The 27,133-nt window shown below is 35.4% G+C and overlaps 1 protein-coding gene across 1 annotated transcript; it reads right to left on the reverse strand.

Annotated features, from left to right (window-relative positions):
* Window positions 1-2,037: 2,037 nt before the first annotated feature.
* LOC133073760 (phosphatidylinositol 4,5-bisphosphate 3-kinase catalytic subunit beta isoform-like) lies at window positions 2,038-20,863 on the reverse strand. The gene is made up of 6 exons (XM_061167697.1): window positions 20,539-20,863; window positions 11,928-12,071; window positions 10,263-10,362; window positions 5,652-5,830; window positions 4,735-4,844; window positions 2,038-3,193 (listed from the first exon to the last, which is right to left on the reverse strand). The coding sequence occupies exons 1-6, from the start codon at window positions 20,649-20,651 to the stop codon at window positions 3,138-3,140; spliced, it is 702 nt and encodes a 233-aa protein (XP_061023680.1). The 5' UTR covers window positions 20,652-20,863; the 3' UTR covers window positions 2,038-3,137.
* Between the last annotated feature and the right edge of the window lie 6,270 nt (window positions 20,864-27,133).

The raw sequence follows: 27,133 nt of genomic DNA on the forward strand, positions 1-27,133 counted from the left end.
CATGAAGAAATAAAAATGGAAATAATAAAACATTTAGAAGTAAATTCTATATAGTAAGATGCATTATAAAAAAGCACAAACAAGTACATTTTAAAACTTAAGGGAAAAAAATTTATGGGAAGCAGTTAAGGCAGTTAGAAGAAATATGTGTATGGTTTTAAAAAAAGGAAATTAATGTCCCTATAGTTCAAATGGTAAAGAATCTGCTCGCGATGCAGGAGACCAGGGTTTGATCCCTGGGTCAGGAAGATCCTCTGGAGAAGGGAATGGCAAGCCACTCCAATATTCTTGCCTGGAGAATTCCATGGACAGAGAAGCCTGTCGGGCTGAAGTCCATGAGGTCACAAAGAGTCAGACATGACTGAGCGACTAACACATACAATGTACTCTTTCAAAAAATCTGAAACAAAATTAACACAAGTAAAAGAAAGGAAACTATAAAGATGAAATCAATGATAAAAACAGAAAAATTAGAAGCCCATTCTTTAAAAATACTAAGATGCAAACCTCTAAGACTAATCTATAGAAGACTAATATGGAAAAAATACTGCATACTAAATAATTTTACAAATGTAGAAGGAGAAAAAATTAAACATAGCAGAAGTTGTAACCAAGAAGATATTATAAATAGTACAGTAACAAATTAAAAAAACAATGAAGAAATAGACAACTTTTAGCCTCAAAAGGGACTCAAGAAGAGTAGTCAAAAAAACTTAAATCCCAAAAAAGTCAATACTAGGACTAAACTTTTGCAGAGATAAAAAATAAGTCAAGTTTAAAATTCAGAAAATAAAAGACAACATCTTTAAGATAACTGTACAGTGAAGGATTTTTTAAAAATAATACAAAAAGCATAAACCTTAAAGTAACCTAGGTAATTCACAACAGAGAGAAAACACACTAATTATAAACACCGAAAAATTATTCAACCAAAGAAATGCCAATTAAAACTCTATGAGACACCATGTGATATCCACTAGATTTGCAAAAAACTAACAAGTCTGATTGGCAAGGAGATATTTCTGGGGAGAAACATAACACTGGTATAAACATTCTGGAAGCCACGTGGGCAACAGTGGTAAGGCTGAAGATATACATGATTTATGACCCAGCAATTCCACTTCTGGCTATATAAACTAAAGAACTCTTCCAAATGTAAGTAAAGAGAAGTGTACAAACTTTAGGTTCAAATGAACACAAATAGCTACTAATAGGGGAATGGATAAATTTTTGCATTTACTCAAAACATTAATACAGAAGTGAAAATAACAAATTAGAACTTCACGTATTAATCTTGGTAAATCTCGAAACATGTAATAAAAGTAAACTGCAAAAGATTACATGTGATACAATAGTTATTTATTGGAAGTTCAAAACATTCAATGGATATATAATATATAGTTAAAGCACAAACATACATGTATTACAGTTTAGAATAATGGTAAATCCTCAGTTGTGAGAAAGGAGATCATAAGAATGCATCAATTTTATCTGCATATTTAATTTGTCTTTTAAAAAAGTAAATATGAAAACATGTTAACATCTGTCATTAAACTATTAAATAGCTACACAAATCTGGGTTTAAGAGCACAAAAATATTGTCAATTATCATCTATATTTCATGTTTAAAATATTTCACAGTTTAAAAAAATGAAGAATTAAGTAAAAGATGAAGTTATTAATAACTAGCATGGAAAAATCTTTTTAACTGTATGGCCCTATATTATATCATGAAATATGTTTAATGTTTTTCTCTCCTTAAAAGGAGTACACTGTAGAAAACTAGAGAACAAGGTGTACCAAGGGCAGAGGGGATTATATCATCTTTAATCAACACCCATAAGTAATGTCTATTACACCATTTTAGTTTCTGTAAACATTTTAAAATGTGTGTCATTTTTCAGGAAGTTTTTCAAATGGTTGAAATCATTCTATTAAAATATTTTTTGCATCTCACTTGTTTCACTTGATGTTTGAAGATAGTACTTTCTCCAAACTGATAGCAATTCTCTATAAACAATACTTTTAAATGCCTGAGATGTTTTGTCATATGTGAAAGCTCATCATTTTTCAAACCATTATACTATTGAGCAAACATTGAAAAGGGTGGCCCAATTTTTTTTTCTTACTGTAAATAAAGCAAGAATTAGTACCTTTGTGCATAAATCTCTTTTCACATTTTTAACTTTAAATTAAGTTATGGAAATATTGGATATAGAGTATAAATAAATGATACAGAGTGGTTTATATTAATTTACAATGGCATATGACAATATTTGTGTTTCTGTTGCTGCAACAGTGCTCCAGACTGTATTTCATTTAACATAATTTTTGGTAACAATCAATAGCATCTAATTGTTCTTTTAATTTGAACTTCTACCTTAGAACTAATGGTATTTGCATAATTATCAGCTTATTTATTTTATAACTTGAACAGCCTTTTCACATCTTCTCCCTATGTATTTATTTCTTTAGACTCTTTTAATATTCAGAATTATTATACCCCTGTCCTGTTCATTATGAATATAACACCTGGGGTGAGGCTTGACTTTGGTTTGTTGACACTTGAACCTTATATTTTTATATAATTAAATATATCAACAGTGTTTGCAATTATCTGCTCTTTATCTTAAAAGATTTATAATAATTGAACTTTAAAAATCCATTATGTTTCCTTTTTCTTTGTCACCATAAACCTGTTCTGCTCACTGTCTACCCCTCACAGTGGTGGCAAGCAAAAAATCCTGAAAGTCCACCTAAAGACTTCCCTTTCAGGAAGGTTAGAAGAATCAGGGTTACTAGCCTGAAAAAGAAGAGGTGCAGGCCCTTCTCTGGCTTATCACTCTCGCGACCACCAGTGCATCTTTCCCGAGACCACCTCCAAAACCGCAGACTGGGATGTGACTCTTGCTGTCACAAGTGTAGTTTTACACTTGATGAGGTTTCAGTAAGATAATGTATTGAGGGATTGTTGTAAACTATAAAGAATTATATGGATATGATTATGAACAACCACCAATAGTAATATCAGGAAGAAATCAACAAGAAGTTTTTGAAACTTTGTCGTGGAAGGAATACAATATGAGATAAAAAGAAATTCACTAGAAATCTTACCGAAGGTCCAAACTAGCTTCTTTTCAGAGTAAATCCATCAAGCGCAGCATTTGGAGTGTTAACATACCCTGCCGTAAATCTAAGGGGGAAAAGCCCTTATATAAGTGCTTTATTTTTTATGCTTAATAACATTAACTTAAGATTAACTAATTCAGCCAGAATGAACTGGCTGGAAAAAAACACTGGAAAATAACTGTTCTGTTAATTTTTCTCCAGAATTTTAAATTTCTTTTAAAAATAGTTGTAAGCACATACAGTTAGGTTCACTTAATTCCATTTAACAGACCCAACACAAAGAAGATATAATCTTCAGGGACAGGAAGAACCTGAAGCTCAATGAATTTTACAAGATTTGCCTGCAATCACAAAACTGATGAATAGTAGCAATCATGACTACCTTCTGGTTGGTGTGATTACTTCAGATGCATTTCTTTTATAAAATATGGGTAAAATGTTTTAATTAAAATATAAAACTATGGCAGCAATATCAAAATTGCTATTACTGAAACAATGCTATGAACATACTGAAAATATTCTCTTATACTTTACAAGCTTATAACCAAGGAATACACAGCATTGTATTTTGTAGGGGTAAGGGAAGGTTTATTAGAACAATGCATGTAAGTAAGCTATACAAATCACTTTCCAAAAGGAGAAAAAAAGGGGGTTTATGATAGGTCAAATTCAACTTAATGACCATTAACAGCTACCTATTGGTTGCCATAAAAGGCTCCCAAATCACTGCAGATGGTGACTGCAGTCATGAAATTAAAAGAAGCTTACTCCGGGGAGGGAGGTGGGAGTGGGGTTCGGGATGGGGAACACATGTAAATCCATGGCTGATTCATGTCAATGTACAGCAAAAACCACTACAATATTATAAAGTAATTAGCCTCCAACTAATAAAAATAAATGGAGAAAAAAAATTGGAAAGGTAAAAAAATTAAAAAATAAAAGATGCTTACTCCTTGGAAGGAAAGTTATGACCCACCTAGATAGCATATTAAAAAGCAGAGACATTATTTTGCCAACAAAGGTCCATCTGGTCAAGGCTATGGTTTTTACCAGTGGTCATGTATGGATGTGAGAGTTGGACTGTGAAGAAAGCTGAGCGCCGAAAAATTGATGCTTTTGAACTGTGGTGTTGGAGAAGATTCTTGAGAGTCGCTTGGACTGCAAGGAGATCCAACCAGTCCATCCTAAAGGAGATCAGTCCTGGGAGTTCATTGGAAGGACTAATGCTGAAGCTGAAACTCCAATACTTTGGCCACCTCGTGTGAAGAGTGGACTCATTGGAAAAGTCCCTGATGCTGGGAGGGACTGGGATGCAGGAGGAGAAGGGGACGCCAGAGGATGAGATGGCTGGATGGCATCACCGACTCGATGGGCATGAGTTTGAGTAAACTCCGGGAGTTGGTGATGGACAGGGAGGCCTGGCGTGCTGCGATTCATGGGGTCGCAAAGAGTCGGACACGACTGAGTGACTGAAATGAACTGAACTGAACTGATTGGCTGCCATCTGTTTATTCTACATTTTCACATCACCTTTCAGAGAAAGCAAACAGACAAAAAAATGAAAACTACGAAGGAATTTGGCACTGTAAAGAACTCAATACATACCATCACTATTTAAAAAAATCACTCCAACTGAATCCTCACCAAACACCTTGTTGTTGTACGCAAGCCACAAAGGCTTCATTTTGGAATCCATGTATTTACACTTCTCAACACTGAGGGAAGAAAGGGAAAAATTAGCCCACTTCAGTTAAAACACATAGCAAGACTGTAATGTTGCCATAATATACTAGGCCTGGGAAAACCCCTCTCTTGTTCCATTCAGGTCTACAGAAGACAGAACTAGAACATTTCCTCTTGGCAGAAAAGCAACTGTGACACTAGCCTTGGTTAGCATGCAGTGATGACAAATGAGCTGAACTGAAAATCCAGATTTGCCCTTCTCACCACTATATTTAAAGCTCCTCCTTTTCTTTCCTTATTCTTCTTTAACTTTTGTTATCATACATGGACAATAACAGTCAGAATATAACACTGGATTGTGAGTTCATTCGTGATTTTCTAAAGAGGGATCAACTTTGAATCCTGATATACTGAACATAATTATTACTTTCCCATTGTTACTTTTGCAGGAAAAGTAAAAATAAGAAATCATTTTCTAAGTTCATTCAAAAATTTCATTTTGAAGGAAAGTTTAATTAGTAAATAATCTATGATGGCTGCCAACATTTTGCTTACATAAGACTTTCAACTCTAAGAAACCAGTAATATAGAAAACAAATTTAATTACATATAATTGAAAGGAACTTAACTTCCACTAAGCCCACTGGTAAATTAGCTAGAAGGCAAACATCCTATTAACATGAGAATAACTTTAGAGAACTTTAAGAGTTTCCTTCTTTAATTATATTCCAATTACCAACTGCAGTCTTCACTGCTCCCCTAAGGCAGTCACTCGGAAATCCCTCCTGCAACGCTATTTAAAGGGAAGTTCACCAAGCACAGTACAGAAGGTCACTTACTAGAGTTCTGAGAGGATAACACATGGGTTCAGAGGTGACTGCAGGTCAGAGAGCGCGTCACGGTAAGCATTCTGTTTTAAACAAGTGTGCATCGCTTCTTTCCCTTTGGCTCTATTTAGCGTCATTGCATTCAGTTTGATTAAACTATTTAAAGTTTTTAGTTTATTGAGAGCTTCAACCTGAAAAATAAGTTTCCACACCACCAAAATTCATTTCTGTTAAAAATAATATCATGTGGTACTATTAATCAATAACCATTTCCCTATTAACTCTCCTCCCTGCAACATACAGGCAGGGTAATCAACTAAAGTAAAAATAGTACTCGCTTTATGACAAATATATTACATACAAGAAAATAAATTTATTGTGAACACTTGTTAAAGTATCATTTTTCAAATGTTCACAAATCTTTTTCTTAAATAAAATCTTATAAATTAGAGAAAAGTAGAGACCTAGATTGCAGGTAAGAAGATAAGTATGAAACTTTACTCAGAACTCTGTAACTGAGTTCAACTAGAATTTGAAACACAATAAATCTGAACCACACTCTAACTGGGCAACTCTACAGTATGAAAGGAAAATCTGTATTTTCAAGTAATCCTGAGATTGACATTACTATCTTTGTCATCACTCTTGTTTAATATTTTATCAGTATATTCTCTTTCAACTAAGGGTATAGCATAAATGACTGTACAATAAAATAAATACAAATACAGACAACAATAGCTGTTGTTCAAATCTAAATTACTGGTCTTTACAATGAGGCAAACTCTAGCTATCAAAACTTGAAAGTGAAAGTTGCTCAGATGTGTCCAACTCTTTTTGCAACCCAATGGACTATACAGCCCTGGAATTCCTCAGCCCTGAATACTGGAGTGGATAGCCTTTGCCTTCTCCATGGGATCTTCCCAACCTAGGGATGGAACCCAGGTCTCCCGCATTGCAGGCTGATTCTTTACCAGCTGAGCCACAAGGGAAGCCCAACAATACTGGAGTTGGGTAGCCTATCCCTTCTCCAGCGGATCTTCCTGACCCAGGAATCGAACTGGGTCGAATCTCCAGCATTGCAGGTGGATTCTTTGCCAGCCAAGGTACCAGAGAAGCCTCTGTCAAAACTTATGCAAATAAAGAAAAACTTATGCAAGTAGTACAAGGGGAATCAACAATGGCCAACTGAATCAAAATCATGTGTTTAAAAGTCAATCTTATTTTTACTAACTTAAGGACAGTCCAGGTCATACAGGTTAAATTCTTTAAGACCTAGCCTTCAGTTCAATTCAGTCGCTCAGTCATGTCCGACTCTTTGCGACCCCATGAATTGCACATGCCAGGCCTCCCTGTCCATCACCAACTCCTGGAGTTTACTCAAACTCATGTCCATCGAGTCGGTGATGCCATCCAGCCATCTCATCCTCTGTTTTCCCCTTCTCCTCCTGCATCCCAGTCCCTCCCAGCATCAGGGACTTTTCCAATGAGTCAATTCTTCGCATGAGGTGGCCAAAATACTGGAGTTTCAGCTTCAGCATCAGTCCTTCCAATGAACACCCAGGACTGATTTCATTTTGGATGGACTGGTTGGATCTCCTTGCAGTCCAAGGGACTCTCAAGAGTCTTCTCCAGCACCACAGTTCAAAAGCATCAATTCTTCGGCACTCACCTTTTTCACAGTCCAACTCTCACATACATACATGACCACTGGAAAAACCATAGCCTTGACTAGATGGACCTTTGTTGGCAAAGTAATGTCTCTGCTTTTCAACATGCTATCTAGGTTGGTCATAACTTTCCTTCAAATGAGTAAGCGTCTTTTAATTTCATGGCTGCAGTCACCATCTGCAGTTATTTTGGAGCCCAGAAAATTAAAGTCTGACACTGTTTCCACTGTTTCCCCATCTATTTCCCATGAAGTGATGGGACCAGATGCCATGATCTTAGTTTTCTGAATGTTGAGTTTTAAGCCAACTTTTTCACTCTCCTCTTTCACTTTCATCAAGAGGCTTTTTAGTTCCTCTTCACTTTCTGCCCTAAGGGTGGTGTCATCTGCATATCTGAGGTTATTGATATTTCTCCCAGCAATCTTGATTCCAGTCTGGCATTTTGCATGATGTACTCTGCATATAAGTTAAATAAGCAAGGTGACAACATACAGCCTTGACATACTCCTTTCACAACGTGCAACCCATTTGTTGTTCCATATCTGGTTTTAACTGCTGCTTCTTGACCTGCATACAGATTTCTCAAGAGGCAGGTAAGGTGGTCTCATATTCTATCTCTGTAAGAATTTTCCACAGTTTGCTGTGAGCCACACAGTCAAAGGCTTTGGCATAGTCAATGAAGCAGATGTTTTCCTGGAATTCTCTTACCTTTTTTATGATCCAACGATGTTACAATTTGATCTCTGGTTCCTCTGCCTTTTCGAAATCCAGCTTGAACATCTGGAAGTTCTTGGTTCACATACTGCTGAAGCCTAGCTTGGAGAATTTTTGGCATTACTTTGCTAGCATGTGAGATGAGTGCAATTGTGCAGTAGTTTGAACATTCTTTGGCATTGCCTTTGGGATTGGATTGAAAACTGACCTTTTCTAGTTCTGTGGCCACTGCTGAGCTTTCCAAATTTGCTGGCATATTGAGTGCAGCACTTTCACAGCATCATCTTTTATGATTTGAAATAGCTCAGCTGGAATTCTATCATATGCACTAGCTTTGTTCATAGTGATGCTTCCTATCTACCCTATGAAATATAAAATCCTTGATGGCAGCAACATAGTTAATGTAGTTTCACATCACCAATACCTAACACAAACCATGGCATGTAGCAGGTTCTAAATAAGTATATATTAAGTCATTTTTAAAAAACCTTTTAGTGGTAGGTTAGATAACATTCAATTCAGGAAAAATTATTGCTAAAGAACAAGAGCATGTCATTCAGTTCAGTTCAGTTCAGTCACTCAGTTGTGTCCGACTCTTTGTGACCCCATGAATTGCAGCACGCCAGGCCTCCCTGTCCATCACCAACTCCCGGAGTTTACTCAAACTCATGCCCATCGAGTCGGTGATGCCATCCAGCCATCTCATCCTCTGGCGTCCCCTCCTCCTCCTGCCCCCAATCCCTCTCAGCATCAGGGTCTTTTCCAATGAGTCAACTCTTCGCATGAGGTGGCCAAAGTACTGAAGTTTCAGCTTCAGCATCAGTCCTTCCAATGAACACCTAGAACTGATCTCCTTCAGCATGGACTGGTTGGATCTCCTTGCAGTCCAAGGGACTTTCCAGAGTCTTCTCTAACACCACAGTTCAAAAGCATCAATTCTTCGGTGCTCAACTTTCTTCACAGTCCAACCCTCACATCCATACATGACCATTAGTATCTGTCAATGAAGAATTTCAGCATGAAGAAGCTAATACAGGGTTCCTTTCCTTAATGGCAGAAATGCTCTCATTTCATCCTCTAGGGCACCAAGAAGCCACAAACAAATCAAGCCTGGGCCATGGTTATGCATCTCATTTGCAAGAAAGCTCTTGAAAAACCATCGCTATTTGCAATTACTTAGCTGTATGAGTCAAGACTATCTCCAAAACAAAAATAAACAAATAACTGGATACTGAGACAATTGTCAACAATAACCCTTGCTGGAATTCTGTGTTCAGTAAAACAGCATCTGTTTATTGGCTTATGTTTCACTTAAGCTTCAAAGATATATTTATACTAAAAAAAAGAAATTGTTGTCTATTTTATTTTGATGTAAAAAAGACGAGTGTTGCTAAAAAGTTTGAAAACTCCCAGTGTAAAAAAAAAAAGATTTAGTTTTATAGTTGGACAGAACTAAGTCTGAAACTTATTCTTTTACTTAATAACTGTGAGCTTTTAGGCAACTTAATCTCTTGGAACCTTGTTTTTCGCCTTGTCAGATCCAGGCAGGATCAGTAACTACTGTGGCACATTATTCGGAGAGTAAAATAGCATACTTAAAACACTTATTATGGCTCCTGGAATATAGTAAACATTTAATATCTGATCTATTAAAAATGACTAATACCTCATTATCTGCAATGATTAGAAAATGAAGACCTAGGAAGAAAATGAAGGAATATGAGAGAGATATTTAATGCCTGAAATATCACAGTTTCAGGCATGTATACACAGTTTGAAAAAGCAGCTTGAGTATATTGAATTCTAGAAGCTATAACACCTATGAACTCAGGTATCAAAATATTTCAATCTAAAACAAATGACAGAGCATATGAATTGTATATAGTATTCTAATTGGAAAGAGTATCTCAATGCTATGAAAAAAACAGGGTCTAAAGATGTCACAACCTTTGTTACCATCAAACCCATTGTTAAGCATGTCTAAATAGGTATTTGCTACTAAAATTTAAGTCATGGTACTAATACTATGAGGAATGATAATTTTTCAAATAGCATTCAGTAACATTCTGCTAAATTTGCTGAAACTTCATTTCTTGGCTTAGATTTTTTATTAAAAAATGTATTAACTGAATTTAGTTATGGAAATCTCTTATGAAACAATGTGATGGGAGAAATAGCATATGACACAATTTATCAAATATCATGTGGCAAAGTGAACATTAAGATTAAAGCAAGCTGATACCTGCTTAGAAAGCGCTTTCATGTGACCTATGCTTCCCCGGCAGTATGCTTCAAGGATAACACCAAATTGTACTGAAGCAGCAGGAATGTGTACTTCAGATCTGCAAAAAGTTAACAGGAAAGAAGATTTATCAAACACTTCAGGTCCCCAAATGAAAATACTTCTTTATTCTATTATGAAATTAACTAATGATGCTTATGAAAGAAAGGAAGGTCATATCATGTATACAGTCACTGGTTGGATGCTAAACTTTTAATTCTTTAAACATTGTAGTTCAAAAAGATATGGGATGTTAACACTAGTTAATTGTTTATTCCATGAAATCCAAAGTTTTTACATCTTATTTTTTGGAATGAAATTATAATATTACCAATTTACAGACAATTAAGATGAAATAGATCTGACTCATATCACACAACTAACAAATCCCTCAATTGACTTCTATTTGATTTTTTTCTCATTTAAAGAATGGTAAACACATTTGGAAAAAGGAAGGAATATCTTATTCTGTTATTCCTTCGAGGATTTAAAAATAAGAAGATTGAACTAGATGAGAAAGAAGATAAGTTAAAAATTTAATAATAAAGAAATCAAGATTCAGAACTATAACCCCTAAAATTACATCAAAATACCATACAGCTTATTTTCTATAAGAAGCTTAGCCAAAGAGGTGAAAAGTTATCTTTCTCTGTTACTGATTAGCTTCAACAATATGAAGTCCAGGTGGAAAAAAACCACAAATGTCTGAATAGAGTCAGAAACAAAGAAGTGACAATCTTCCTAGGAAACAAAAGAACTTTAGTTCTCTTTCCCAATTCTACTCCCATATAAACTTGGTTTAATAAGACTGATGTATTTCTGAAAATGACCTTGTCAATAAAGAAGCTAAAAATAAAGTTGCTGTTATAGGAAAACCTAAAATCTTTTATATATACACACACACATATATATATAATTTTATTTATTTATTTTTTGGCTGCATTGGGTGTATGTTGCTGGGTGGGCTTTTCTCCAGTTGTGGTGCATTGGCTTCTCATTGCATTGACTTTTTTGTTGCAGAGCCCGAGTTCTAGGGTGCACACACTTCAGTAGCTGCTACTCCCAGTCTCTACAGCACAGGCGCAATAACTGTAGTGCACGGGTTTAGTTGCTCCACGGCATGTCGGATCTTCCTGTATCAGGGACTGAACCTGTGTCTCTTTCATTGGCAGATGGATTCTTTACCTCTGAGCCACCAGGGAACCCCTAAAATCTTTACTTATGCAATAGTAGCAATGATGATACAACTATCCACAACCTTTTGGAGGAATAAGTAAGTCTATTTTTTAATCCAAATATGTTAACACAATAAGTATAGTTTATTGGAAAATAGCAATACTTATAACCATCAGTATTAGTAATAAAAATTACTATGATGAGAAGTTATTAATTACAGTTAAAAATCAAGGAGGCATAGAGGGACATTTATTTGAGTTACTTGCCAAAACATGAAAATTGAGAATCTGGGTATTGAGAAATAGGAGAAGACACCAGGAAAGCAGAAATGCTATGGATGACTCAGAAACAATTAAAGCAGCTGGACTGTTCTGCTAAATGTCCTATATTATGCTGATTAATACTTACAAAAACATATAGTGGACTCAATTTGAAATATAAAAGACTTACCTGAGGTGCCAAAATAAAAACTGCCTTATCCTCCGATTAGCAAGTGCTCTTTCTAGTAGGAATCTAGACAAGGCACAATCAAGAAAAGGCTCATATTTTAAAACTTGCACCAACTGTAAAAGATACTGAGAGAGTTCTTCATCACTGAAAGAAACAAAATACAGAGTAAGTCACTCAACAATCAGAGCTGGGAAAAGACCCCTTCTTACTTGTCAAACTTCAATTACTAACTTACTGAAACAGTGGTTCTTTTGAGTCAAGCTTGTATGCTTACATTCAGTTTCGCGACTACAAGAACACAAGATAAGTTGAGGATTTCTGGTGGGCAGAAGAGTGTGTGAAAAGGAGCAAAGAACAGCTATATGGGGCACTTTCAGTAAGTTAACTAGGTTGATACAACTGATGACTGTATTTACAATCAGCCCGGAGTTATATTAAAAATAGTTTTCTGATCATGCTGAAGAAGTTTACATACTCAATCAACCAGTTTTTTAAAATACAAATTCCATAAGTACTTCAGAAACTTAATTTTCCTTTCCTATCAAAGGGTTAAGTAATTTTTGCTCCCAGATAATGAATGAACAATTAAAATCTTCAAATAGTTTGAAGAATAAAGAGTGCATTTATAAGTTGGAAGGACTCAAGGAATTAACAAAACACTATAATTAAATGAGCTGAATTAATTAAGATTGTGGCTCTCTATTTTGTATCTATCTCCAAACCACTCACATGTAAACAGTCTCATTAGAGGCAATTCCTGTAGTCAGGTTAAGATACGTATCTCAAGTCCTCTACTTGGTGACTAGTCTTGGACAATAAACGGTTAAGAATGTAGTCTAAATCAGATGTGGAACCTAAATCTAGGACATTATTCACCTGGAAAAAAAAAGCTCATAAGCAGAAAATTTAACAGAGGAAGACTCATTAGAATTACCTATATGAACTTGGGATCACAGCAATCTCTGCCTAGGGGTCAATATATTTGAAAAAAACAATTGGCTCATTCCAGGGAGGCGGCCAGGTAGCCCCTCCCCCTCAGGTATCCAATGCAAACGTAGGGAGGCTGAGGAACAACTGGGAGCCTCATTTTTAAACACTATCTATACAACAATCTTAAGCTTACTGTAAAACCCATGCCCATTATAAAATCTATAAATAGTGTAAATTATAGAAGTATAGAAGAGGCTTCCTCTTTCCTCATACTGAAAAAGATGTCTCATAGACATACCTGAAAAAATGTTTTGTATAATTTGTTTTGAATATCACACAATTTAAAACATAAATGATTTATTTTAAAAAAGAAAAAAAATCACTGTATCCTTAATTTTCTGAGAAGTTTTGCTTTTTAAATAATCATACAGAGACTTCCTTGGTGGTCCAATGGTTAAGATTCTGCACTGCCAATGCAGGGGGCGCAGGTTTGACCCCTGGTCTGGGAACTAAGATCCCACATGCTGTGCATCACAGCCAAAAGAAGAAAAAAAAAAAAATGTACGGTATAACCACTCCTTTTGAGGCTAGAGGGAAAATGGAAAAAATTTTAAATGTCCATTGTCTGAGATTGTCTCCATAATGATATTTTATTAAATAAATCCCACAGATTCTCACACATGTACTATCCTAAAGGGACTATAGAAACATGTTCACTGTAGCATTGTTAACAATGGGAAATTTTGAGAAAATTTTAAATGTTCTTCAATAGAGAAATGGAGAAATATAATAAATCTCTATGACAGACTATTACACAGTAGTGAAAGGAATAAACTACATTTATACATAACAGGAGAAGACTGCCCTCAAAAACCTCATGTTCAATAAAGGAAGAAAAAAACTATGTAAAACAATATATAAATGACAAAGCACATTTATCTAATTTTTAAATGTAACACATTATCTCATACCTATACTTTATGGATATATGAAAGTGATAAAAAACAGAAAAATAATGTATAGAAGAATACACACCAAATTTGTGGTAACTGTTGTCTCTGGGAAGTGAAAGTAATCAGGACTGAATAAGCAAACTATGAAGACTCTAACTGTAATGTTAATTGCTTAAAAAAAAATACAAACTTAAAAAAAGACTTTAAAAATACAAATTAAGAAATTAATATTTTTTAGTTCTGGGTAGTGGACAGAAAAGAGTTAATAGAATAGCAAGCCAGATTGCTATCCTTTGAAAAAGTAAGCTTACAAGGTTAGCCCTTGGCTGGCATCTGGGAATGTAGATTGGGAAGGCTTCTCAACACCCTAACAGATAAGACTGGGTCACTGCTTAAACTGCTTTTGCAAACAGTATGGCTTATGCCCAACACCCATTTTCATTTCGGGAGTCTAGGATTTGGGAATATGCTAGACAAAGGTACTTAAGTGACTAGGTCTTAATAAAAATCAAACTAGCAAACAAACAAACTACAACTAAGTCTCTAACAAGCTCTCTGGTAGACAGTATTCAGGCATGCTGTCACGAATTGTTGCTGGGGGAATTAAGTGCAGTCAGTGTGACTCCTTTTGGAAAGAACTCGTAGCAGCATCTCTCTGGTTTCCTCTGGATTTTGCCCCATGAATTTTTCCTCTGCCAATTCTGCTCTGGATTCTTTTGCTATAATAAATCTTAGCCAAGAGTCATGACACTGGAGAGTGATCTTGGGGACCACCAAATGCAGTTTTTGACTGTTTTTTTGTTTGTTATAGAGAGGGGACTTCCTGATGGTTCAGTAGTTAAGATACGGTGTTTCCACTGCAAGGGGGTATGGGTTTAATCCTTGGTCAGGGATCTAAGATACTGCATGCCATGTGGTGTGGCCAAAAACAAAAACATCTGTTTCGTGTGTGTGTGTGTGTGTGTGTGTGTGTGTGTGTGTGTTGGATAAGACAGACTTGAGAGTGTGATAGAACAACAGGGAGGAAGGGAACAAACGCTCTGACCTGAATCATTCCTAGCCTTTTCCTTTCTTACAGAACATTCCAGCAGATCTCAACTTCTCTTCTCACCCACAAGTTATTCCTTGACCCCAAAAAGCCTCCTGCAGGAGATACCTCATCTGTTGCAGGCAACCCACAGCATATTCTCACACATACTGATCTGGATAGCTGAAATCTAGAAGCTCAAGGGCCTCCCAGGGGGGCAGTTTAGACCAAATCTGAAGTAGTGCTTGAAACTGTTTAAAAATTGAAAAAGATTACTTTTCTCTTCTATAATTTCTGAACCACTTATCTGTTTTTTCTCAGTACACAGGAACAGAGATGGGTCAAAAGAAAGGAGAAGCATACATGCAATTACTAAGGTCTCAAAAATCCATTATTGCTAATATAGGTTAATAAAAGATGATATCTGTTGAGATATTCTCTAGGTAAGCAGGCAAAAAAGTGATTATGTACTTAGCTGGAAGTAGAATGATACACTGAATATATGAATTCTACAGTCATTAACCATTAAAATTTTTTTTAAAGGAAATAAAGGCAGGGGCAAGAGGAGAGGAGAAGGTGAGAGGAAGGGGAAGAGAGAGAAATGACCAAGAAATACTTAAAGGCCTTTGAGGGAGGCCAAAGAGGGAGGGTGATTGCAGCCATGAAATTAAAAGACGCTTACTCCTTGGAAGGAAAGTTATGACCAACCTAGACAGCATATTAAAAAGCAGAGACATTACTTTGCCAACAGAGGTCCGTCTAGTCAAAGCTATGGTTTTTCCAGTGGTCATGTATGGATGTGAGAGTTGGACTATAAAGAAAGCTAAGCACTGAAGAATTGATGTTCTTGAACTGTGGTGTTGGAGAAGACTCTTGAGAGTTCCTTGGACTGCAAGGAGATTCAACCAGTCCATCTTAGAGATCACTCCTGGGTGTTCATTGGAAGCACTGATGTTGAAGGTGAAACACCAATACTTTGGCAACCTCATGCGAAGAATTGACTCATTGGAAAAGACCCTTATGCTGGGAGGGGTTGGGGGCAGGAGGAGAAGGGGATGACAGAGGATGAAATGGTTGGATGGTATCGCTGACTCAATGGACATGGGTTTGGGGGGACTCTGGGAGTTGGTGATGGACAGGGAGGCCTGGTGTGCTGCGGTTCATGGGGTCGCAAAGAGTTGGACACGATGGAGTGATTGAACTGAACTGAATGAGGGAGGGATATACGTATACTTATAGCTGATTCACCTTGTTGTACAATAGAAATCAATACAACACTGTAAAGCAAGTATCCTCCAATTAAAAATAATTTTTTTAAAAAAGAAATACTTAAAGGTAAAATTCAAAGTACAAATATAAGCTGCAAGACTCAAACTAATAAAAGGCAATTTACATATAAAAAGTACATTAATAAATCAACATAAAATTATCTTGAGAGAGTTTAAGAGTATCTATCACTTTATAAAACTTTATTGATTAGAATACATTTAAATCCTTTAAATCATAGTAAGTTACCCATAGGAAATAAATAGTACCTAGTTTATTAAACACAGCCAGTTTCCCATTTACAGATGCCACTTAGAAATTATCAAGACGTAGGATAAAAAAGCATCCCATGGGGGGATGACTGGGGAGTGCCTGTGATGGTTGGGTTCAGGTGGACATGGAAACCTAAGTTCCAGAAAACCCAAATTTCTAGAAAGGATTTTATCTGCCTCCCATCAGAATGCAGTGAGACTCATCAGAGTTGATTTCCTTTTATGAAGGGTTGATTTTGGAAATCCTCCTCATGATTTTGATATGCTTATAGCTTACATTCTTATCACAGAAGGGAAGTGGGAAGAAAATTGGATATGGAGGCGAGTGAAACACTCTTTTGATAATTATGAGTTGTGGTTGCCCAAAGCTCAACCCTATATGACAAAGTCTTATTCCTTAATTTCTAATTTATGTCACTGGGTTTTCTTGGGTATTACTTAAATAGCACTGACATCAAGACCAAGGAAGAAGCACAAAATGTATGCAAGACCAGACATACAAGAATATGGCAAATAGATGGCAATGGCTGAAGGCTTCTCTCAATTGCCTGTTCAATCTCAAAGTCGTGTTGTAGGAGGTAGCCTGTGGAACCTCCTACCTGCCTTGTCATTTGTCATTTGAGCATTTGTGAGAAACTTGGGCTTTGACAATTACATAAAAATAATTTAAATTCTATTGTTTTAATTATGAAAATTATAAAACTTCTCATTAATTTCTCAAGTGCCCAAAACAAGCCAACATCTAAATGAGTAACTAGCAGTTAAGGTATTTTCTCATATGAAACAAATTTAAAATTTAAGTTCTCTAATGATAATTTATAAAAAATGAATTTTAAATTGCTTTACATTAGCAGAAAAAAACCCTTTTGAGTAATTTTTAGAAGTTGATTACATTACTATTATCAATATACATTTACATAAATTACTAACTTGATATGAAATGTGATACTTTGCAATTTACATAATAAATTATATCAAAGTTATTCAACAAATACAGTGAAATGTTACTTTTTACATTTTAACTTTTACCTTAAATCTTGATTCAATTATTCTTAAACTACTAAAGAAAAAGATTACCTCTTATACTTGCTCTTTTAATGTATACAGTATATGTACGCATACAGTACATAGGCAGACGAACATACACTTATCTGTGGTATCAAAACCCCATGGGGATAGGGCTATTAGGGGAAAAATATGTAAAAATGCTCCTCAGGAATGTAATAATGAAAAAAGATTGAGGAATACTGGCTTAAAGATATGAAACACCTACCTCACCTCAGTATCACCCACTTTCTCCAAAACTCTAATGGACCAGTAGTCCTTCTTATATAGATAAGGGGGACCGTTTCCTAAGGAACTGAAACAATAGTTTAAAAAAACTCCTAGCATAATACACTGCTCCACAAAAACAATACTGGGATAGATAATGTTATATAATACCAGAGGTTCAACTGTGTTATGGGTTAAAAATAGCCCTACTACTGAAAAGTAATTCTCTTAGTATATTATTTATAATTATTAAATTGAAATACAAACATTAAATTACAAACACTCATCACTTCAGTTTGATGAAAGCTATGGAAGCAAATAGGGAAGGCAAATCTGACTTAACCAAAGAAATAGTGAAGTTAGTTTCACTGTTTTCACTATAAATAGTGACATTAACATGTAATTAATTACTCATCTGCTGCAGAGATGATTGAATTAATTTCACTATTTATATGGCTATTGAAATCCCTTCTGCAGTATGCCAAAAGAATACTTTCCTGTGGATTAATGGGAGGCTAATCTTTTACAGAATTTTCACCCATGGCTTATACCTTCAGAATCACAGTACAAATTTGCACCAAGTTCTGACTCTCCACTTCTCTTAAGCAGTCAATTTTTTAAAAAAATTTATTTATTCATGTATTTATTTTTTACTGCACTGGGTCTTAGTTGCTGCACAAGTACTTTCTCTAGTTTCGACGAACGGAGGCTACTCTCTAGTTGTAAATCATGGGCTCTAGGGCGCATGGGCTTCAGTACTTAAGGGCTCTCAGGCTCTAGAGAGCACAGGCTTAGTAGCTGTGATGAATGGGCTCCGCTGCTCCATGGCATGTGGAATCTTCCTGGCCCAGGAATCAAATCCATGTCCCCTACATCATCAGGCAGATTCTTAACCACTTGACCACTAGGGAAGTCTGGTAGTCAATTTATTGAAAATGTGGTTTATATTCTCTTCTACCAGTTCAGTGTAGCTGGTAACGGGATAGGACCGGGGAGAAGCCAAAACACACTATTTTTCATTCTTTTGCTCTTCCTCTCTAGACTACTAAAAGGGGGGCTTAGGACCATGAAATTCACATCTTCCTGTACTTGCTTATACACATTTAGGTTTTTCTATTTGAGTATTAAGTTACACTACTGACTTTTTCTACACAATGGAGGAAATTAACTTATATCTGAAAACAATGCTTTAGATTCACTCATGGAAATGAGACAAGTATACTAAATTCCTCAGTATAAAAATCTGTGTCCCTGGGGTTCAAATTAAAGAAATATTAAGCTTGAACTGTCTTATTCTATTTTCTGACAACTAGAATATAAAACCTCTGTTTCAGATATCTTAAGAATACAGTAAGAATTTTTTTCTATTCTAATTCTATTCAAAATAATAAAATGATGTAGTTTTTGGATAGGCACTTAGAAATGAATGCTATTCATGAGAAGTAGGCAAATGTGCCAACTAAAAAATTCTTATATCTTACATTCAACCATTATAGGGGTTCACAGAAAACTAACCTTGAATTTAAAGAAATAACTGGTTAGATGACAACTATATTGGAACAATTAAAATCTAGCTTTAAAAAAAAAAGACATCCTGACAAAAACAGCTCCTTTTCAAAGTAGGTAATGGTCATGTGGCCTAACTGTATAAACAGTTTAAACAAGGCATATAATTTTGTAACATAATTTGAAAAAAACCTGTTAGACACTAGGAATAAACTCAAAAGAAATCCTTTCTAAACTTAATTTGAGAAATAAAATAAAGCAAAGATTTTAAAAATACAAGATTAAAATAAATATGAATTTCTCAACTAAATTTAAGTCATTATAGAGTTTTTAAGCTTTTTTTTCATTTATTTTTATTAGTTGGAGGCTAATTACTTTACAATATGAATGTAAAGTAAAAAATTACTTTACAATATGAATCAGCTATGGATTTACATGTGTTCCCCATCCTGAATCCCCCCTCCCACCTCCCTCCCCATCCCATCCCTCTGGGTCATCCCAGTGCACCAGCCCTGAGCACTTGTCTCATGCATCCAACCTGGACTGGCGATCTGTTTCACACTTGATAATATACATGTTTCAATGCTATTCTCTCAGATCATTCCACCCTTGCCTTCTCCCATAGAGTCAAATATAGATTTAATAAAACAAGAAAAAATTTAAAAGATCAATTGAATTCAAGTAAGTAAGGTGAATAAATGTAGTTCTCTTAATATAACAAATGTATTCATTCTGATTAAAAAATCATTTCAAGAATCTTTCTGGAGAAAATTGATAACCAAATGCATTTCATAATGCCACTGTTTTTTCATAGGTTCTTGAAAATAAAATCAAGTAGCTAAAATCTGGTGTCTTCTTCTGGATCCAAATTTTTTTTCCTTTTTTCTATACTGCCTAAAAGCAAACGTTCATCAACACTGCCCAGCTTTAAATAAATAGTAAAAGTGATGTTTTAGATCATTTAATTTATGATCTAAAATGTTAACTTCTAAAAATAGAGGTTAATTTCAAATAATACATATGCATTTTAGACATTCATTGCAAAGGGTCTTAAGATGAAAACCTGAGTTTATTGATAAAGCTGGTAAAAGTAACCCAGGATCTACCATATGCTGGCAGAAATTATGGATGATTATTCCAAGACTTAAGTTTTAATTATCGTTAGTAAAGGACATAGAAAACCTACTCAGAATTCGGGATTTTGAAATCTTAAAACTTTCTGGTCTACCATTTAGATCAGAAGATCTAGAGTTTAAAACCTGAAAACTTCTCCTGCAGAAAATTATCCAACCTATGGAAACATGTTTGTAGGAAAGGACAATTTACATGAAATCAATAAAGTAATATAACCACCAGATGGAGTTACAAAAATGATCTCTTGTTACCTGAGCAACATCCTCAAGTTTATTCCACTTGATCGACAGCAGCAATTTTGGCAATGCAAGTGGGAAATTCTCTCTGCAGTCTTGTCGCAAAGTCCAAATAAGATCCATTTCATTCTCACCCTGTCCAAGATTTCTTTCAGTACAGCAAGAAACTTCTTTCCACCTCGACTCTAAGAGAGCAAAATTACTCGTTACAAAACTGAATCGTTAACTGGTAAACCTTGAACACAGGGGTTAGGGGCACCAACTCCCAAGCAGTAGAAAACCCCTAAATCCGTGCATTTAACCAAACCACGAATCATGTGATACTGTAGAATATGTATATTTTTTTTAAAAAAATCACTAGATCTGCACAGTTAAAACCCAAGATGTTCAAGGGTTGATTATACCATGAATTTTTAAACTAATTAATGAAATTTAAAATGTGAGATATTAACAATCTAATTCATTAAAAAGCTGGAGTTCCTTTTAAAAGTTTTATTAAGCTGAGTATTAAATTTATAAACTAAAGATTAAGGAAAAATTATTCTTAGTTTTTTTAAAAGAAAGAATAAAAAAGAATCCTCTTTTAAAGTCCATGTACAAACACTAGGTGGCAGAATTGCAATTTGGATTAAAAAGAAGTCATATTTGAACTGAGTTTCTCATCTTTTTAAATTTTTAATTGCAATAAAGAAAAAAACAAACTCAAAGATGAACAAAACCTATGAAGTTTTTTTTAGAAAAAAGTAATAGATGCCTTCTTAGCTCTGAGGCACTAAACCATTTAGATTAAGAATTGAATCTTGGCTAAAATCAAACATTAAAAAAAAATTAGTTATCCCATTTTCTTTCCCAATCCTTATAAGAATATATTAAAATAAAGAAAATGGACCATACTGTTTATTCAATCCAGACTCTGAATTAAGACTAACATGAAAGAAAGAGATACATTTTCCCAAATATAAAGAAAAACTATACCATTTAGGCAAAAACGTATCTCCCCTACCCCACCCCCTTAAAAAATCTCCAGAACAATCTGACAAGATTGTGTAAGGATTTATTAACATATTCTATTAGTATGCCATTTGGTACTTGAAATTACTTTAGCTGGGATTTCATATCAATATTAAACTGAATAAATCAAACCACTAACTTTCTAAAGTAGTGAGATTCAAAATAGTATATACATATGTTAAAAATAACATAATTCCCCATAGAGAAAATCTGAAACAGTCAACGAAAACACCATTGGAACCAATAAGCAATTACACCAAGTGTGGGATACAAGTTTAATATATAAAAGTAAATCATCTTCTTATGTATTAGCAATACACAAGTGGAATTTGAAATTGAATAACACAATACCATTTACATTACTACCCCAAAATAAGGAAACAGGTATAAAGTTAACAAAATAAATACAAGATCTATATAAGGAAAACTATAGAACTCTGATGAAAGTAATCAAAGAATTAAATAAATGGAGCTATATTCCATGTTCATGGATAAGAAGACTCAATACTGTCAGTTTTCCTCAACTTAATATCAATAGATTCAATTCTAACCCAATTAAAATCTCAGTAAGTTATTATGTGGCTATCAAAAAACTGATTCTAAAGTTTATATGGAAAGGCAAAAGACCCAGAAGAATCAACACATTATCAAAGAAAAAAGAACAAGGTTAAGGTCAACATGACCCTTAGGGTCAAAATGACTTAGGTAAAAATAAATGTGAAATACAAAACTATAAAACTCCTAGAAGAAAACAGGAGAAAATCTAAATGACCTTGGGTTTGGTGATAACTTTTAACATAACACCAAATGCGTGATCCATCACTGAAAGAACTGATAAGCTAAACTTTCATGAAATATTAAATTATCTGCTCTGCAAAAGAAGTTGTCAGTGAAATGAAAACACAATCCACAGACTGGGGGAAAATTTGTGTACATATCTTATAATAAAGGACTGGTATCCAAAATATACAAAGAACTCTTAAAACTCAATAGCAAGAAAACAAACAATAAACAAAAATACAGATCCAAGACCTGAACAGATACCTCATCAAATAATAAATACAAATGGTAAAATATATACATATATATAAGGAAATCAGTCCTGAATATTCGTTGGAAGGAGTGATGCTGAAGCTTAAACTCCAATACTTTGGCCACCTGATGTAAAGAAGTGACTCATTGGAAAAGACCCTGATGCTGGGAAAGATCGAAGGCAGGAGGAGAAGGGGATAACAGAGAATGAGATGGTTGGATAGCATCACCGACTGGATAGACATGAGTTTGAGCAAGCTCTGGGAGTTGGTGATGGACTGGGAAGCCCGGTGTGCTGCAGTGCATGGGGTCACAGAGTCAGGCATGACTGAGCGACTGAACTGAACAGATATATGAAAAGATGTTTAACATCACATGTCAGCAGGTAAATGCAAATTAAAACAAAATGAAATATGACTACATACCTATTAGAATGGACCAAATCCAAAACACTGATAATATCAAAAGCTGCTAAGGATGTAGAGTTACTCTTATTCAATGTTGATGGGAATGCAAAATACTACAATCACTTAGGAAGACAGTTTGGCAGTTTCCTACAAAACTAAACACTCTTACCACACAATCCAGTATCACACTCTTTGGTTATTTATATTGACCAAAAGGAGTCAAAAGCTTATGTCCACACAAAAACATGCACATGGATGTTTATAGCAGCTTTATTTAAAGTTTCCAAGACTTGGAGGCAACCAAGATGTTTTTCAGTAGGTGAATGGGTAACTGAATGGATAAACTGTAATACACAGAATGGAAAACTATTTAGCACTAAAAGAAATGAGCTATCATGTCACAAAAAGACACAGGGAAACCTTAAATGCATATGACCAATAGAAAGGAGACAATCTGAAAAGGCTATATGTGATATGGTTCCAACTACAACATTCTGGAAAAAAAGCTTTGCTTTTTTTTTTTATGGAGAAATTAAAAAGATCAGCGGTTGCCAGGGATAGATATGTCATTATGCATGTGTGCATACGTGCTCAGTGTGTCCGACTCTGCTACCACATAGATTGTAGCCACCAGGCTCTGTCCATGGAATTTTCAAGGCAAGAATACTGGAGTGGGTTGCCATTTCCTCCTCAGGGAATCTTCCTGCCCCAGGGATCCAACCCACGTCTCCTGCGTCTCTAGCATTGGCTGGTGTTTTGTTTACCACTGCACTACTTTGGAAGTCCTGTATGTCATTGTACATTTGTCCACACCCACAGAATACACAATAGCAGGAAGGAAATCTAAGGCAAACTATGGCTGTTAAGTGATTATGATATATTAACGTAGATTCTTCCCTAGTTATAATGTACCATTCTGGTGAGTGATGCTGATAAAGAGGAGGCCTATATATGTGCAGGGGCAGGGATATATGGCAAATCTCTGTACAGTCCTCCTAAATCTGTTTTGAGTCTAAAACTGCTCTTAGCAAAAATAAAGTCTTTTTATACACATGTATCCATACAGACACAAACTCTCTCTCTCTCCCCATGTATGAATTACAGTGGGTTTATATTCAAAGCCTCAATCTAAACATGGTATGCTTTATTTCACAAACTTGACTGAGTTTCTTTGAAAAATGATCATGATAAGTAATCAGAATTTGAAAATGAAACTCCTACACTTACATATAAAAGTGAAAGCTGATACTGCAAACAACGAAGAACATAAAGTGTTCATGCCAGAGAAAGGCAGACTGCTGTTGAGTTAAATGGTGAAAAAAAGCTAGCAGACCTACTATAATCTCACGGATCAAAATAAAACTTTACAGACCTGCTACAAGTAAATATACTGAAGACATAGTAGTAAAGGAAGAGGGAAGAGCAATGAGTAGGCTGTGTAATTGCACTGTGATTGTTTACTGAGCTATGAGAAGCACAGTACTGAATAAGTCCAAGGTTAAAACAAACAACTACCAGAAATGTTGCAGGAAGCAAAAAAAAAAAAAAAAAAAAAACCTTACATTCTTTTACAAAACAATCAGCAATGAAACATTATATTGCAGTGAAACTGAAGAACTTATACTCATGTTAAAATGCCTGAATTTAAGTAATGATGGAAAAAAATGAAAATTAACACCCATATTCTCTGCTTTGTCTTTATGTTTATATTTTTCAAATCATATACATATTATGAATTATTGACCAAAATAAAACACAACATATGTATCCTGCCATGAGTATACGAAAAAAGACTATGGCTCTTTCCCCTTGCTCACTGGAGGTGGGGGGTCAGGGGTCTGGAAAATTCATCTGTCATATTCAGAGAGGCTAGAAACTCAAAACGTGTTAGCAACATGCTTTCAAAGGACAGAATTAACTATGCATTGGCCAGACTGGGGACCTGAAAAACACACAGCTGAGGATGAGACAGTCCATGCAGTCATAGCTGGTGGGACAGAGAGTGAGAAGACAGTTAAATGATTGGGAGATTGATTACAAACAGAGGATTGAGCAAATAAGTATGTTAAGGTTGATAGGAATCCAGATTACTCACTGTCAGAAGGTAAATTAAAATATGTTAAGGCACAGACTAAAAAGAAATCCTGTGGTAGTGAATCCAAATTAGAGACAGTGATAAGAACTCGTCGTTTTTAGTAGATAGATAAGGAAAGAAACATGTCTTGCTGCTTTTTGTTGTCGTTTAGTCACTAAGTCATGTCTGATTCTTTTGCAACCCCATGCAGTGCAGCCCGCCAGGTTCCTTTGTCCATGGGATTTCCCAGGAAATTGAATACTGGAGTGGATTGTCATTTAGTTTTCCAGGGGATTTTCCTGACCCAGAAATCAAACTTGCATCTCCTGTATTGGCAGGTGAGTTCTTCACCACTGAGTCATCAGGGATGCTCAAATATGCAGCCGAACACATACTACTTAGCTCTGTTTCATGAAAAGACTTAATGTAATTACATGCCAAGGACAATGAGAATACCGAGTGCCCAGAATTTGGACTCTAAATACTTTTGACAAACAAAAGGAATCAGGACTCCCAGGAGGAATGACTGAAATGAAAGTGGGAGTAAAGAAATCACCAGATGAGCCTGGAACACTTTCTTGTACCAGAAAAAAGGAGATGCTCAAAGAATGATACCGAAGGTCAAACAGGCACAAGATAAAACTTGAGTTGCCACAGGCAAAATCTGCGTCAAATCTGCACATCAAAATTAACTATGTCATTAAATAAAAAAGAAATCACATATTCAAACTACTATAACATTTTTAAGTAAATAAATGGGAGGTGGGGGTGTGAGAAGAACATCTACCCTACAGTATAAGTCAACTAACAAGCCCAAAAGGAAAATAAAATTGAAAATCACACTTTGGAAACTACTGTAATACTGGTTCAGACAATCTGTATTAATAAATACTAAAACAAGTGGGTGAAAGTTAGCTGTGAAACAGTATGTTTCCTAAGTCGCAAAATAAGTCCACAAACTACTTACTTCATAGTAGAAGAACCTAGTAGACACTATCCTAACCAAGTAATAATAATTAATGTCAACAGTAATGGAACAACAACCACCAAAAAAAAAGAATCAAAATGACAAATTGACATTGTTTGCCTGTGAGTAAAATGCAGTAAGGACACATCACCACTTTAATGTGCTCGGTTGTGTCCGACTCTTTGCAACCCCATGGACTGTAGCCCGCCAGGCTTCTCTGTCCATGGGATTATCCCAACAAGAATACTGGATTGGGTTGCCATTTCCTCCTCCAGAGGATATTCCCAATCCAGGGATCATACCCTCGTCTTGTGCATCTCCTGCATTGGCAGCAGATTCTTTACCACTGAGTCATCAGGGAAGCCCCCCCCCCCCCAACTTTATGTATTCATGCTAAAAATGCATAGCTAGAATCCGATCATGACAAAACATTAGGCAAATCCAATCGGAGTGACATTCTACAAAGTAACTGATCTGTCTCCTTAAAAAAAAGGAAAATCAGTCACTAAAGATAAGGAAAGACTGAGGAACTGTTTTAAAATGAAGTAAACTAAAGACACATGTCAAAGAAATACAACAAGTAATCCTGGGTTGAATCCTGGGCCTAAAGAACACTACAGAGACAACTGGCTAAATATGAATGGAATGTGGGGAACAGACAATAGAACTGTATCAACATTATTTCCCTGATTTTCATGAATTGACTCTGGTTAACTATGAGAATGTCCTCATTTTTAGGAAATATACACTGAAGAATTAAAGGATAAATGGCATAATGGATGGCACTTCATCTCAAATGATTCTGAAAGAAATGCATACACACACATGGAACAATAGAACAAATACAGCAAAGTGTTAACAGTTGGGGAAGTTGGAGAAAGCTGTACGGGAATTCTTCATACTCTTCTCTCAGGTTTTCAGAAAGTCTGAGATTTTTTTTAATGTTTGCTCTTTTCTTCTGTCAAATAGAGGGCTTTAAAGATTCCAAATCATTCTATTAAGAAAACATTCTAGGTAGATCCCCAGAACCTCTGAACTAAAGGCTGAGTCACCATCTGCATTCACAAAAGCCAGTCGTTAAGATTTTGTGCCTGAGATTCAGCAATAAGAAAATAAAAC

This window comes from Dama dama, chromosome 19 (assembly GCF_033118175.1).
Source record: "Dama dama isolate Ldn47 chromosome 19, ASM3311817v1, whole genome shotgun sequence".
NCBI lineage: Eukaryota > Metazoa > Chordata > Mammalia > Artiodactyla > Cervidae > Dama > Dama dama.